General features: G+C 53.7%; 5 protein-coding genes across 5 annotated transcripts; 1 reads left to right on the plus strand and 4 right to left on the minus strand.

Moving 5' to 3' along the window:
- Nucleotides 1–1,289: 1,289 nt before the first annotated feature.
- Nucleotides 1,290–2,359, minus strand: CONPUDRAFT_157588 (uncharacterized protein; the record flags this gene model as incomplete). Its single annotated transcript, XM_007774535.1, has 2 exons — nucleotides 1,290–1,766; nucleotides 1,835–2,359. 2 exons carry the CDS (start codon nucleotides 2,357–2,359, stop codon nucleotides 1,290–1,292), a joined length of 1,002 nt encoding a protein of 333 aa, XP_007772725.1.
- A 495-nt stretch (nucleotides 2,360–2,854) lies between these two features.
- Nucleotides 2,855–4,461, minus strand: CONPUDRAFT_84458 (uncharacterized protein). Its single transcript, XM_007774536.1, has 4 exons — nucleotides 4,120–4,461; nucleotides 3,940–4,006; nucleotides 3,481–3,640; nucleotides 2,855–3,401 (listed from the first exon to the last, which is right to left on the minus strand). The coding sequence occupies exons 1-4, from the start codon at nucleotides 4,238–4,240 to the stop codon at nucleotides 3,195–3,197; spliced, it is 555 nt and encodes a 184-aa protein (XP_007772726.1). The 5' UTR covers nucleotides 4,241–4,461; the 3' UTR covers nucleotides 2,855–3,194.
- A 944-nt stretch (nucleotides 4,462–5,405) lies between these two features.
- CONPUDRAFT_139267 (pseudouridine synthase) lies at nucleotides 5,406–7,257 on the plus strand (the record flags this gene model as incomplete). Its single annotated transcript, XM_007774537.1, has 4 exons — nucleotides 5,406–5,685; nucleotides 5,751–5,806; nucleotides 5,905–6,059; nucleotides 6,179–7,257. 4 exons carry the CDS (start codon nucleotides 5,406–5,408, stop codon nucleotides 6,990–6,992), a joined length of 1,305 nt encoding a protein of 434 aa, XP_007772727.1. The 3' UTR covers nucleotides 6,993–7,257.
- A 93-nt stretch (nucleotides 7,258–7,350) lies between these two features.
- CONPUDRAFT_62909 (PR-1-like protein) lies at nucleotides 7,351–7,949 on the minus strand (the record flags this gene model as incomplete). The annotated part of the gene is made up of 4 exons (XM_007774213.1): nucleotides 7,351–7,413; nucleotides 7,476–7,594; nucleotides 7,661–7,744; nucleotides 7,799–7,949. Coding segments are annotated over 4 exons (417 nt in total), but the record flags the coding sequence as incomplete, so codon positions are not given.
- A 1,428-nt stretch (nucleotides 7,950–9,377) lies between these two features.
- CONPUDRAFT_129595 (dihydrodipicolinate synthetase) lies at nucleotides 9,378–11,229 on the minus strand. The gene is made up of 5 exons (XM_007774538.1): nucleotides 11,021–11,229; nucleotides 10,565–10,930; nucleotides 10,277–10,367; nucleotides 10,035–10,221; nucleotides 9,378–9,876 (listed from the first exon to the last, which is right to left on the minus strand). The coding sequence occupies exons 1-5, from the start codon at nucleotides 11,142–11,144 to the stop codon at nucleotides 9,589–9,591; spliced, it is 1,056 nt and encodes a 351-aa protein (XP_007772728.1). The 5' UTR covers nucleotides 11,145–11,229; the 3' UTR covers nucleotides 9,378–9,588.
- Nucleotides 11,230–12,363: the final 1,134 nt, after the last annotated feature.

A 12,363-nucleotide genomic window follows, 5' to 3' on the forward strand; every position in this document is an offset into this window, starting at 1 on the left:
GGAAATGTTGAGCGTAGCAACAGGACTCCCGGTTTGGCAGGACAATAGGCTACCGAGTCGCACATACTTTGCGTTTTCACCCGGAGGAGAAAGGATAGCTGCTGGTTTTAAGAACGGTGGCCTCAGGATCTATGAAGCAGGGACGGGTCGTATTCTCCTCCCCAAAGTGAGTGTCTGACATCCTTTGTCCCTGCACTGTATCCTAATCGATGATATTTTCCGTAGCCAAACAGCGCATCGGATAAACACTCTTCGGGTGATGAGGTCACTAACGTCGCTAGGGTAAGCCAAGTCTACTTGTTGCGCCCAAATGTTATTCTCAAAAGTGTTTCCACGCAGGATGAGCAGAGTCCTAGGCTGGGACCATCTCGCCGAGGGCTTAGCCTAGCCGATGCAGACGATGATTCATTCATGAACGTGCGCCCTTAGCCCTTGAGGATTCTCGTTACATGCCTGTTGATCAGCGACATAGATGCCTGCGGTTGTTAGGAGATCTGCTCCCGGAGGCTCTCAAGCGCGCCAAAAGGGCTCGTTCACTCAAAGGAAGAATAGCGGAGACAAGAACGAGCCGGATGAGGAGCCTCGCCGTGGACTCGTTGCCCGCCTCACATCGCGTCGCAAGTCCGACGCATCGGGTTCTGAGGCCAATGATGGCCACCGCCGCATGTCACGCATGTCTGTGTTCGTTAGCGTTGGGCGGGCCAATCTGGTAAGGAGATGCCTTTTGTTCATGTCGCATTTTTTACAGGTTTTTTTGTCTTCCTTAGCGCGTCATGGCCGCCGGACCAAGCGAACAAGGTCATCGCAGAGATAGACGTCTGGAGGCTGCGGCTGATGAGAGTTCGAATAGCCCGTCGCCTCCAGCATCGACTCGTCGTCGAGTTGAATCCCCGGAAATGGGTGTTGACGAGCAGAGGAGCAACACACCGAGCAGTGATGGGCTCAAGGACATATTGTGCTACTGCTTGTGTATACCTCGTTGTCACTGAGGCAAGAGGCCCCTCCGCTTCTTTACTGGTCACGGGATATGTTGGAGATTTGATGGGTGGGTTTTATCTCAACAAAGTGGTGTTCGTGACGTTCGTGATTCATGAACTGGATGGAGTACAGGAGGTGGATCAGCCGGGAAAGGCACTTGTGACAATGCTTAGGCATATGCCGTATGTATTACGATCATTCTCAAGGTGTTTAACCATCTTCAATTTATCCAGTGACCTCCTAGGTCATTGTTGGCATTTTTTGGTTGGCTCCTAACCTTAGCTGCTTAGATCTGAGCATGAAAGGGTATATCATGCGCTAAAAACCAGCTCACCTCGCGTCTTCATCACCACCTGACGGATCCTTTCCCAAAGTCCCTTGGATTTGTTTGCAGCAGCACTTGGTCTCCGCGATAAAACCAGCGCAGCTTCGTCCGCATACCTTACAAGTATCCTGCCGTTCCTGACAAACACTGCGACTTCGTTCCCCTGCCATCCCTTTGTCATCCTCACTTCACGAACCTTTCCGCCTTCGTCGCCATTGCGACTGGCATCGTTATTGAGCAGAGTTCCAGAATCGGCAGAGAGACCACCGACGAACCACCTGTGATAGCTGGCTGCGTCACTCAGGGGCGTGCATTCGCCCATCAGCGCTTCGCCGAGCGATGCAGACCCGTTCGCCGTGCCGAGGCGGACTAGCCCCCGGAACGTGCGGGGGAGGGTGACGGACACGAACCCATCAGAAGCTAAAACTTTGAGAAAATATATTCCTGCATCTGGTTCTGTGTTCTGTAGTCAAAGACGTCCATTATCAGACCTTGTCGACGAGCTAAGGTCGCACAGTGCGTCGTACTTACCATGTTTACGCTGACATCCCCGTACTCCGACACGACCTCCAACCACGCGCGTCGTCCAGCTGGCTGCTCGGAGGCCATGGTGGATGCAGGCAACTGTCCGTTTGTGGACTCCTGCCCCGGCGCCAAAAGCAGTACATCGACGTTCACACCCCCGCACCGCGAAACAAGCCTCAAATTCCGCCGCTCGCTCTCTTCCCTCCCTGGAGGGAGAGGAGGAAGCAGGAAGGCGGGAATGTGCATCGAGGGGTCGATCGCGAACGCTCCTGCCAGCATCCCGCCCTCGCTCGACCGGTACAGGAAGTTCGTCGCGCGGGAGAACCTGGGAGGTTGCGAGGCTGTGGTAGTACTACAGTCTTTTCGGTTTGGGACATCGGCGGAGAAGCTCGGGGCATCTTCTCGAGAACGCAATCCAATGGATTCAGAGGTGCTTTGGCCATAGGACGGCGGAGCCTGCAAGATAGAGAGGGTAGCAAGGATAGGGAAAAGATGCTTGGCGTCGAGGTGAGAAACGATATGGGTGCGCATACCTCCATCCCAATCCCGGTCATGGGCACGCTTGAGGGCGCTTTTAACCCGTCGCCGTTGATATGCGTTTGCGCCAAGGAGGATGCCTTCAATTGATCCTTCGGTTCGCTGTGAGGAAAAACGCCAGTGAGGAGTGACAGATTCCCAAGCGCTTAGTTGTCAGCGGAGGTGGAGACTGCGAGTTTCATGAAGCACACAGCTACTAGCGGTGCCTTGGGCTTGAAGAATATTTATACCCTACAAGGCAGCTGGGCGCCTAGAGGAAGTTCTTTCTGCCCTCTGCAACGTGCATCACCAAACGTCGATGGTGTTAGAGCTTAGCAGCTATTATTCACCAACAGATTTATCCAGAGCGTCCATCTTGCATGCTCCGCTTCGCCTTGGCAAGCGCGCGCTTGAAGCTTTGGAAACCAACATCGGGTGTGCGCTGAGGTCATGGGTAAAGCTGCGCTAGATGACACCCGTCTTTCGCACTGAAAACTAACAGCTGGCTGTGCTTAGAGTGTATGCGCATACATTCAACAGTCCATCACGATTAAACCAGAGGAACTAGACGACGATAAGCACATGCAATGAATTAACGATCACAACCCACTCGTACGACAGTTCGAGTCACTAGCGCATATTATAAACAAACAACAATTGGCAAGTCTGTCAGCCCCACATGTCCGAAGGTCCACTCAACCAGACCATTTCTCGAAAAACTTGGAACAAAAGGTAACGAAGAAAAAGTCTATGATGGAGTCCTTCACAGAACAAGAGACCAACGGGAAAGGTATCATAGGAAAATCATTGAGCTATCCAGCCAAGCCCACCCAGGAAATGAAGGGCTAGCTCAAGCAAAGATCCAAGAGAGTGCAAGAGCCGAGGCGATGCCGAAGGCGGAGGGAATGTAGAAGCCAGCGGCACCGTTTGTGCCAGTCGAGGAAGGGTTCGAACCAGAGCCAGTGCCGGACGCACCACCCGACTGAGTTGCGGAGGGCGTCGAGGTCGGGTAAGCCGCGCCGAGGGCCTTGATCTCGAAGGTGGCGCTTGCGTAGACCTGTGAGCGACCAAAGGTGGTTAGAAAGTTCTCAAATTGGGATGCAGAGGGAAATGGGTAAGCATGATAGATTACGCACCTCGGTCGAGTTGATGGTGTTCACGAGGGCGATAACATATCCCGGAGCCGCAGGGCGGTTGGACTGTTCCTGGGTGATCGATTCGGAGCAGTCATAGTTGTACTGAACGGCGATGATCGGCTGGGGGACCTGGTAGTTGGGAACGTTTGGGTTCGCGATCCTGTCGAAATGAACAGGTCAGTACATTTTGGTCAAATGCATGAAGTGAGACTAGGTATGAGAGCGGTCGCAGGCATGTGGGACACAAGTCTAGTTCTCAGCACCTTAGAGAGGCAACTTGATGCCTCAGTGAGACTCGAGACAAGGACTAAGAAAGATCATTGGGTGGCGGGGCGAGATGAGTGTGGGAAGCCGAGAAGCACACCGCATGTATTCAGGTGGCGCAACTCAAGCCTTCGCCGAGACAAACTCGTGGAGGGGAAGAAATGGAAGGGATGGGTAGTATAGAGACACACGTACGTGATAGTGAAGTTCTCGTACGGGGACGAGTTGCAAGTCCACGCAAGAGTGTTGGTCGACTGAGCGACTAAGTTCGTGAATCGCCGTTATGGTTGAAAGGAATTGAAAAAACGACGCAGAACCAACAAACAGTCAGCAACATTGGTCAGACGTTTTCAAAGAGCAAAAGGTAACACGTACCCCACCAATCCTCGGGTCCAGGGGAGATAATGGACAGACCAGAGTTGGACTGGGCGGCAGCAGGAGCGGCGGCGAGGAGAGCAGCAACAGCAGCAGAAGCGAAAGTAGTCTTTCCGAGCATTGTGTATGTGTTTTGGGTGTTACGAGGGTAAGGCCTTGAGGGGAAGGAGAGGTAAAGAGCGTAGAGAAGCTGGGCAAGCGAACGACGGACAGGTGCGGGAACGGGGACAAGAAGCTAAAAATGTGCCGAGAGATGCACGCGCTGTTTCTGCCCTCGTCTTTTGATCTCCGCATCAATTCATGCGGCGATCCAGACCGTGGTGGCGGCGGCTGTGGTGGTTACCCAGTCGTTCATAATGCCTGCAAAAGTTTCCTTGTGGTAGTAGGAGTGAGTAGCTAAGAAAGTAGGTCAGTCATCGAGTCGTCGAGGGCTGAGCAATCGATAGGGGCTGGGAGAAGTGGTCTGGGTATGTTGCCCCGCTTTTCTGACAGGCCTCGAGGTTTTCCGTGGAAGTGACATTGCCTCCGATCTTGGCGAGAGCTTCGTTCTCACGTCGGGCCGGGTCACCACAAACATCCAGGTTGACTTGAAGCTTGAAGTTGAAGCTGTTGGTTCATGCTCCTTGCGCAATTGCATGCTGCTCATGCCATAGGGTGCGCAAGTTGGTGGCCTGCCCGTTTGACATAAACAAGGGGGGTAGTGTTTACAACGCTTCACACTGCATATGCGGAACATGCTTTTGATCCTCATCCGATTCAGGTTAGCTAACTTGGGTGCAGCCGACTGGTAGAAATATTACCTAAGTATGTGCACTTCTATGGTGCAGTTCACCTAGCCAATAGAAGCTCTGCTAAGACCGTGTGGATAAGCGTACTCGCCTCGTACGTGCCCTTTGTAGCATCCGACGAGCGTGGTGGAGAGGCTACCAACCATGCATGTCGCTGCGACCTGCGCGAAGCCGCAAATGAGCGTATGTAGGCTACTCAGAGATTACGCCTAGATCATCGATAATCCGAGTAACATGTACTATCGCTTTGATTTCCGGATGACGCTGTAATGAGTGAGTTGAGTGTTAATCAAGAGATAAATTGACGCGCAGGGGTTTCTCTCAGGTTGTGGGATAGGGGCGTTTCCGCGGCTCAAGGAGCCGCGAGCGCTTTTGCCAGTGCCTGCTCAGACTTACTTTTGGGCTCGTCGTCGTCGTTCACGACGTAGTGGATTTCATAGCATCCAATCTTTAGCATCCAATCTTAAGTCGACAAGCTCGCCCTCAACGTTGCCGAACATGCCAAAAGCGCCCTTCTCCTCCCTTCCTCTCTCCGGTCTCTTCGCCATCGCGAAGCCCTCCGGCCCGACGTCCATGTCCATCCTCGACTCTATCAAACCACTCATCAACTCATCCCCGCTCTTCGTCTCCCAAGACAAACTGGACAAGCAAAAAGATGGAGATGCACAGTCGGGCGGAAAAGGCAAAGGAAAATTTGGACGCGGGAAGAAGCGAGGGCGCGATGCAGTGAAGCTCGGCCAGGGCGGCACACTCGACCCGCTCGCGGATGGGGTTCTCGGTAGGTAGGCATGCGGCCTCTGCATTTTGTCGAGTCAAAAATTAACATCTTTCTCTATATTGCAGTGGTAGGCATTGGGAAGGGCACGAAGCGTCTGGGTGACTTCCTCGACTGCGTCAAGGTGTGTTACCCTGCCCTCGCCCATCCTGTTCCGCGTCTCACCAGATTCTTTTTTATCTCCCTCCTTGTATGCGTCCATGTATGTGCTTCTTTGTCTAGGAATATCGAACCACAGCTCTTCTAGGATGTGAAACAGATACCTACGACTCCGAAGGCGCACAAGTCCGCGCCGCACCATGGAAACACGTCACAAAGGATGCCGTCGAGAAAGCGCTCGCTCAGTTCCGGGGAGAGATCCAGCAGACGCCACCTATGTATGTCTTCATTATCCCTCCTTTTATGTCATCCAGGTGCCTTCTCCCTACCGAGGAGTTGCCTTCTCTGCGTCGCCCTTGCTTCTTCGATGACTCACTTATCCGCTCTCATACAATAGATTCTCCGCCCTAAAGATGGACGGGAAACCACTCTACGAGTACGCACGAAAGGGCATACCTCTCCCTCGGCCCATCGAGCGACGGAGCGTCACCGTGCACTCTCTCGAGCTCGAGGAGTGGAAGGGCGCCGACCATCGGTTTGTCTGGCCCGAGAAGAGGTTCACGGATGATGAAAAACGAGCACTGGAAAAGGCGCTGAGTAGCGTGGAGGAGGATCCGCAGGTGAAGGATGAGGGCGAGACAGCTGTCAAGGCCGGACAAGAGGGAGAGGGAGACGGGCAGGAGCCGCCGAGGAAGAAGGCACGCGTGGATACGGAAGCAGAGGTGGCGGGGGTGGCGGAGTCCAAGGCGGAGGAGCCAATTACCCCACCAACGGACACAACTGCGGAACACCCGACCGCCTTCGTGCTCAAAATGCGCGTCTCGGGCGGGACATACGTCCGCTCCATTGTGCACGATCTCGGGCATGCTCTTGGCTCCGCCGCTCACGTCGTCACCCTCACTCGCTCGCAGCAAGGGCGCTTCGCTCTCGGTATGGAATCACACCCCGCAGTCTCAGAAGTCGGGGACGTGGAGCAACCTCACAAGCCTCCCGCGTCCGCAGAGGCAAATGATCTGGTGACCCAAAAGTCGGAAGGCGAAGACGCTGCTGCACAAACCAGCCTTGAGCAGACGCCTGCAGTATCGGTTGAACGTGGTTGCGTCCCCTGGGAGGTATTCGAGCGCGCAATCAAGGATGAGGGCGAGGTGGATGAGGATGGCAGGCACGAGTGGGAGAAGGTTGTGCTGGAGCATTTAGAGGTTGTCGACTGAATAATAAATTCTCAGTTAGCAGGATAACTCGACTCAGGGACCTTTCATTTTTGAGTCCCAAAAGGCCGTTCTGACATCGGCCTTAAGGGCGCATATATGCATAAACCTACCTTCATATCACAATCACAGTATCTCTGCGTCACGCATAGTCTGGCTGGTCGATGTTTACACTGCCATCCGGCCAAACAGTCGGCTCCAAGCCGAATTCTGTTACATTACCACATAAATATCTACCGAGCGAATGGCACAGGAGATATAAAACGTCTCCCCAAATCGTGTGTATGCGCCTTACTTCTGGACGTTTTGACTGTAGCACGATGTCAGACAACCATACCCTAAATGCGGAATCGACAGGCACTTACGCAAATTCGCCAATGACGTTGCCGGCGGGGTAGTACTCGCAGACGTAGTACTTGGCGGCCTGCAGAGAACAAAAAACAGTCAATACTTTCGGAAGTAAATGTCACGGAGATGGTCACTTACACCGTACTTGGGATCGAAGATACCATTGCAAGTCGCCTCGGCGCAGCCGAGCTGGTGTGTGCCCTTCCAGACCACCTGGGTCCAGTGGGAGTACTGAGGGCTCGAAGGGTTGTATTGCGCTAAGAGGGATTAAAGCAGTCGAATTGATCAAGATTAGACAAGGAAGACTGCTCGAGAGGACGCACACTCCTCGTTGTCCCAGCCGTTAATGGCGTCCGTGATGGTGTAGTCTCCGGTGCCCGCGGCGAGGTTCTCTGTCGAAATGCATGCTTAAACCCCCAAAAAATACAAAAAGAGGAGGGCAGACGCACCACCGTAGGGACCGAGTGACCCGCCCGAGTGCTCAAAGTGGCACTTGTTCGCCCACTGCTGGGCCTTGGTCGCGAGCGTCGCGTTCCAGGTGAGCGCCTTCGCGCCGTGCTTGGCTCGCTCGGCGTTGTGTACCTTGAGGTAGGTCTGCTGATCCGCCGGGGAGGGGTTGCGCTCCTGTATAAAATATGAGTCAGCGCGGTGAATGCTTTACGGGAGGAAAAATGGATGAAAGAACCGACCATCACGACAGCCGCAAGGGCGGGAGAGATGACGCAGAGGAAAAGGGCGACAGTGCGGAACATAGTGATCAGGGGGGTACGGTGAAACGAGTGAAGCTAATGCTTAGAAGAGAACGAAAAGGCTGAGACTCTCGGCGTCCAAACCTGAGGTATTTGTACATACGCTGAGGCGATCAGAACGATTCATTCAAATTCTTGCATCACACTCTACCACCCCTCACCGACTGGCCGTCGTTGATCGACAATAGATGGCAACTGGGATGATGCAGAGAACCTGCCTGCGAATGCCGCCGAAAAGCCTTCTGGACCTTCAAGACCAGTGCAACTACAATTGGTGTTGCCAAGATACTGATGAACACCTGTGTATATTGTAAGTTTGCTTGCGGTTACCGGCACCGCATTGGATTCCTCGGAAAGTAACAGAGATGTGGTCGATCTGTTTTGACCGCAATAGCTGGGTCCCGAGATGAGCCAAAGAACATCAGATTCAATGACCGACGCCCATGCCGTTGGCGGGGCATGCGCTGCACGACTGCCCTGGCTCTTGGCGCCGAACTGATGAATGAGCGACGGAAGCTGAAATGGTTTGAACGTTTGCTGGCATGAAGCGAACCCCCCGAGTGTATGCATCAAACAGGCACCAAACGTTGAGGTGACCCTGTGCAGCACTGTGCGTTCCATACTACATAGAGGCAGTCAGCTTTTAAGGATGCATGTGTTCGAGGAGACGTGTCACCTGGGCGGACCATTTGGTCGCCGAAGTCCGTCGCGAGTTGATGCCGGTTAGCGCGCCGGTGCCTTGGCCCACGGATCTTTCTCCTCGTGCACATCTTCAACACACTGTCCTCGGAGCTTAGCCACGCACTGAACTTTCGACGCGACAGAAGGCCATTCGTATCAGAAGGATGTGGTTATAATGTCCTAAAGCACCACAATAACAGATGTGAGCCGATGGCGTTAATGTTTGTTTCTTCACACTGGCAGAGACGATCGACATCTGATGTCGACGCATACAAGCATCTCAGCTGACACCGACGAGGCCGACAATCACTCACCGCGCATCACCGAGCTGTGCTCTGCTGTGTTCGTCATTCAAGGCCGTCAAACAGATGCTGTCTCCGCTACGAGCGCTCCATGCTCACGAGCTCAAGGTCGAAAACGGCGCTAACCCTAACCCTCATATAGATTTTTGTCAAGCATGAGCAAACAAAAGTGGGGGAAGTATGATGATATGTACGGGGGTGAATGTATGCGCCTCCGGATCGAGTTAAGGTCAGGTCGAACAACACCATGAAGGACATTGCCCATGGTAGGTGGCGATCTCTACTGCATAAAACAAGCCAGATAATCCCAAGCAATGCATACAATATATGATCCTGCATGAAGTAAAAATACAACGTGTGCACGACTTCTACTTACTGTACTACGTCTCGTGAATCGTCAGTCCATCCTACGTGTGCATCTCGCTGAAGGTATACACCCATCGAAGTGACAAAATCACTCGAGAGCAACAGCTGCCTGCCACTTCCTCTATGATCCGTTGTGCTTAATTAATAGCTCGCTTACTTGGCCTTCCCAGCGGACTCTCGCTCGAGGGCCACCAAGTCGCGGGTGTGCGAATGTTCCCACAGCGCTTCGGCCGCCTCAGGTGCAATGGGCGGGAGCGGCCGCCGAGGCACGCCTCCGTACCCGTACAAGCGCTCGAGGAGCGCCTTCGTGCCGGAAATCCCGGCCTTCGCGATGGTGAAGTCGGCGCGGGCGATGATGCCCTGCAAGCGTTGTGCCTCGGCGAGCAGAGAGAGGTCCGACCGCGATGCCTCGCTCACGGTGAAGAGGCGGGCGATCGCGTTCTGTTTGCATATGATGATTCATATGGATAGATGTGGTTGAGGTTGTGAGAGGTGAAGTCGGGTGAACGGTTTACGATGAAAATTATTGAACCAAAGAAGGTCAGATGAAAATCAGCACTCTGGTTCCGATGAGAGCAAAGGTAGTGTATGAAACGTACCGGTGCAACGTTTGCTAGACCGGTAATAGCACCGTGACCATTGGCGTATGTCGATGGCAAGATGAAGTCAGTAAACCCGCCCAGGACAAGGAACGGCACGTTCTTGTTCTTGCGAGGATATGCGGATGCGAAAGAGGGGTCCGATACAGTTGCACAGATACGTGTGAGCTTGCCGACCTCACCACACCTACATTTTACATCATTGAGTTGAATACGTTTAGCTGAGAAGACGGTCCACCTACGTGAGCTTGATGCCGGCGGTGTTGGGACATTCCTGAGCGATTTCAACAACAAGGTCGGAATCGAGGTTAATGCCGCCACTTGCTCCAGGGTCTGCACAAAGAAGAGGGCTCAGGTCAGCCAAAGACGGATGGAAGACAAGATAGACCAAGGAAACCCCGTATTTCATCCGCGCACATACAGTCAGCGCCCTCAGAGTCAAGTCATGGATATAACGAAGAGGCGGGCAAAGGTCGCCGACGGCAAAAGAGGAAAAGATTGGTAGCTTCGAAACGGATTCTGAGGCTCACAGTTGTACAGTATGATCGGGATCGGACTCTTCTCGCTCAGCTCACGCCAGAACTCCTTGAGCGCCGCCCGGTGGTTAGCCAGAACCCCCGCAAAGTACCCGCTTGCAATCGCGATGCCGTAGTCCGCACCAGCCTTGGCCGCCTCGAGCGTAAGCTCGATCGACTCGCGCGTGCTGCCTGCACCGACACCCGCAATGATGGGCACGTGAGTGAGGCCGGCGCCGTCGAGGGCCTTGCGAGTTGTCTGGATGATTGTGACTCGCTCGGCGTGCGAGAGGTGGATGGCCTCGCCCATCGAGCCTGCCAGAAGGGGTCCGACACCGGCATTTGCGCATCGGAGAACGTGGGCCTCGAGCGAGGGGAGATCTAAGATGAGTGGGTTTTGATGTTACGTGATTAGAGCGTGTTGGCAACGATGAGACGGTAACCCAAGGGTAATACGCGTCATCCGCTCACCAAGATCCTCAGACTCTGGGAGGAAGAACGTTGGGATCGGGGCGTAGATGCCGGGCTTCAGGGGTCGGACTACAGCCTCGACATGGTGTCCATTCGTGCCGTTCACTCCGTTCGTGGCGGGCATGTTGAGTGCTGAAACTGAATGAGGATAGGCTTGCGAAGAGATAGATAGAAGATCGATTAAAGAACGCGGAGGGGCGAGAGAGAAGGCACGGAGGGAGATGGGCAACTGTCCGTCCGAGCCGCGCCAGCGAGGTTATAACTAAGGGGCGCACCACCGGCCCGGTCATGAGACGCTCCGCAATCAACTCACGGTCCGAGCCGGCCAGCGGGGGTTTTCTTCCGCGACTTGCCATTTCAAATCCATGATGGAACTCGCGGGCAACTCGCGCGGGAGTTTGTAGACTTCACAAATGTTCGTACCACTCAGATGCTAGCCGTTTCGTCTTCTTTTGCTTGACTTTTCTCTCATCCCGTTACTTTAATTTGTAGTAGAGGATTGCCGGCGGTGCTGCGGAAGCCATAGTACTGTGCCTGTATTTAACCATCTGCATCGATTACAGGGCCTGCGGCCTGCTTTTCCACATACTAAAAATTATCAATCAGTGACGCAAATGTTCCATCAGTCGAAGCAGAACCTGACTGCTCTGGATCCATAATATCCTATAATCGGTGAATCTCAGTCGGATAGCGCTTGAAAGAACGGCTGCTACCTCCGTGGTGAGCGGGATCCCACAGAGGCATATGATAATGTACAGGCATGCAGTACCAGTAATCCATCGATTTCAGGTATCACTGTCTCCGGTATTAGGAGCATTTGAGTCTCAGCAGCACGATGCACCGCTGCGGTTCTCCAAACGTGACAGAAACTCTGAGATGACGACACACCATCGCGTCCACGTTGCCTGAGATCGTCGACATCAACGCATGTGCATCAAGCATCATCTTTATCCCAGATCTACGGGAATTTCTCAACAAGTGTACTCATTACGCGAGACATGCGCGGGATTATACCCTTCAATACTTCCATGCGCTTGAGACATGGGAGCCCTTTGTTGAGTAATCCGTGCTGGTTTCCAGTGATAGGTGGACTATCGCCGCAGCATTAGCATTCCTCCAAAACTCTGCTATCAAAGTTTACCTTGTCGCGCCCTTGGCAGGAGCACTCGCGGCCCGCCGCCATCGAGGCGCGCCGGACCGCGCTTCAGGGCTGCTCCTTTTAGCGCGAGGATTACACCTGAAACATCAATCCCATGCCTATCAGGTCGTCTACATGAGTACTTTGTCTTCCCAGTATCGCTATCTCGGGTGCTCGAGCGAGTCACGTTGATGGCGGGAGGCAT

This window comes from Coniophora puteana (assembly GCF_000271625.1).
Source record: "Coniophora puteana RWD-64-598 SS2 unplaced genomic scaffold CONPUscaffold_12, whole genome shotgun sequence".
In the NCBI taxonomy this organism is placed as follows: domain Eukaryota; kingdom Fungi; phylum Basidiomycota; class Agaricomycetes; order Boletales; family Coniophoraceae; genus Coniophora; species Coniophora puteana.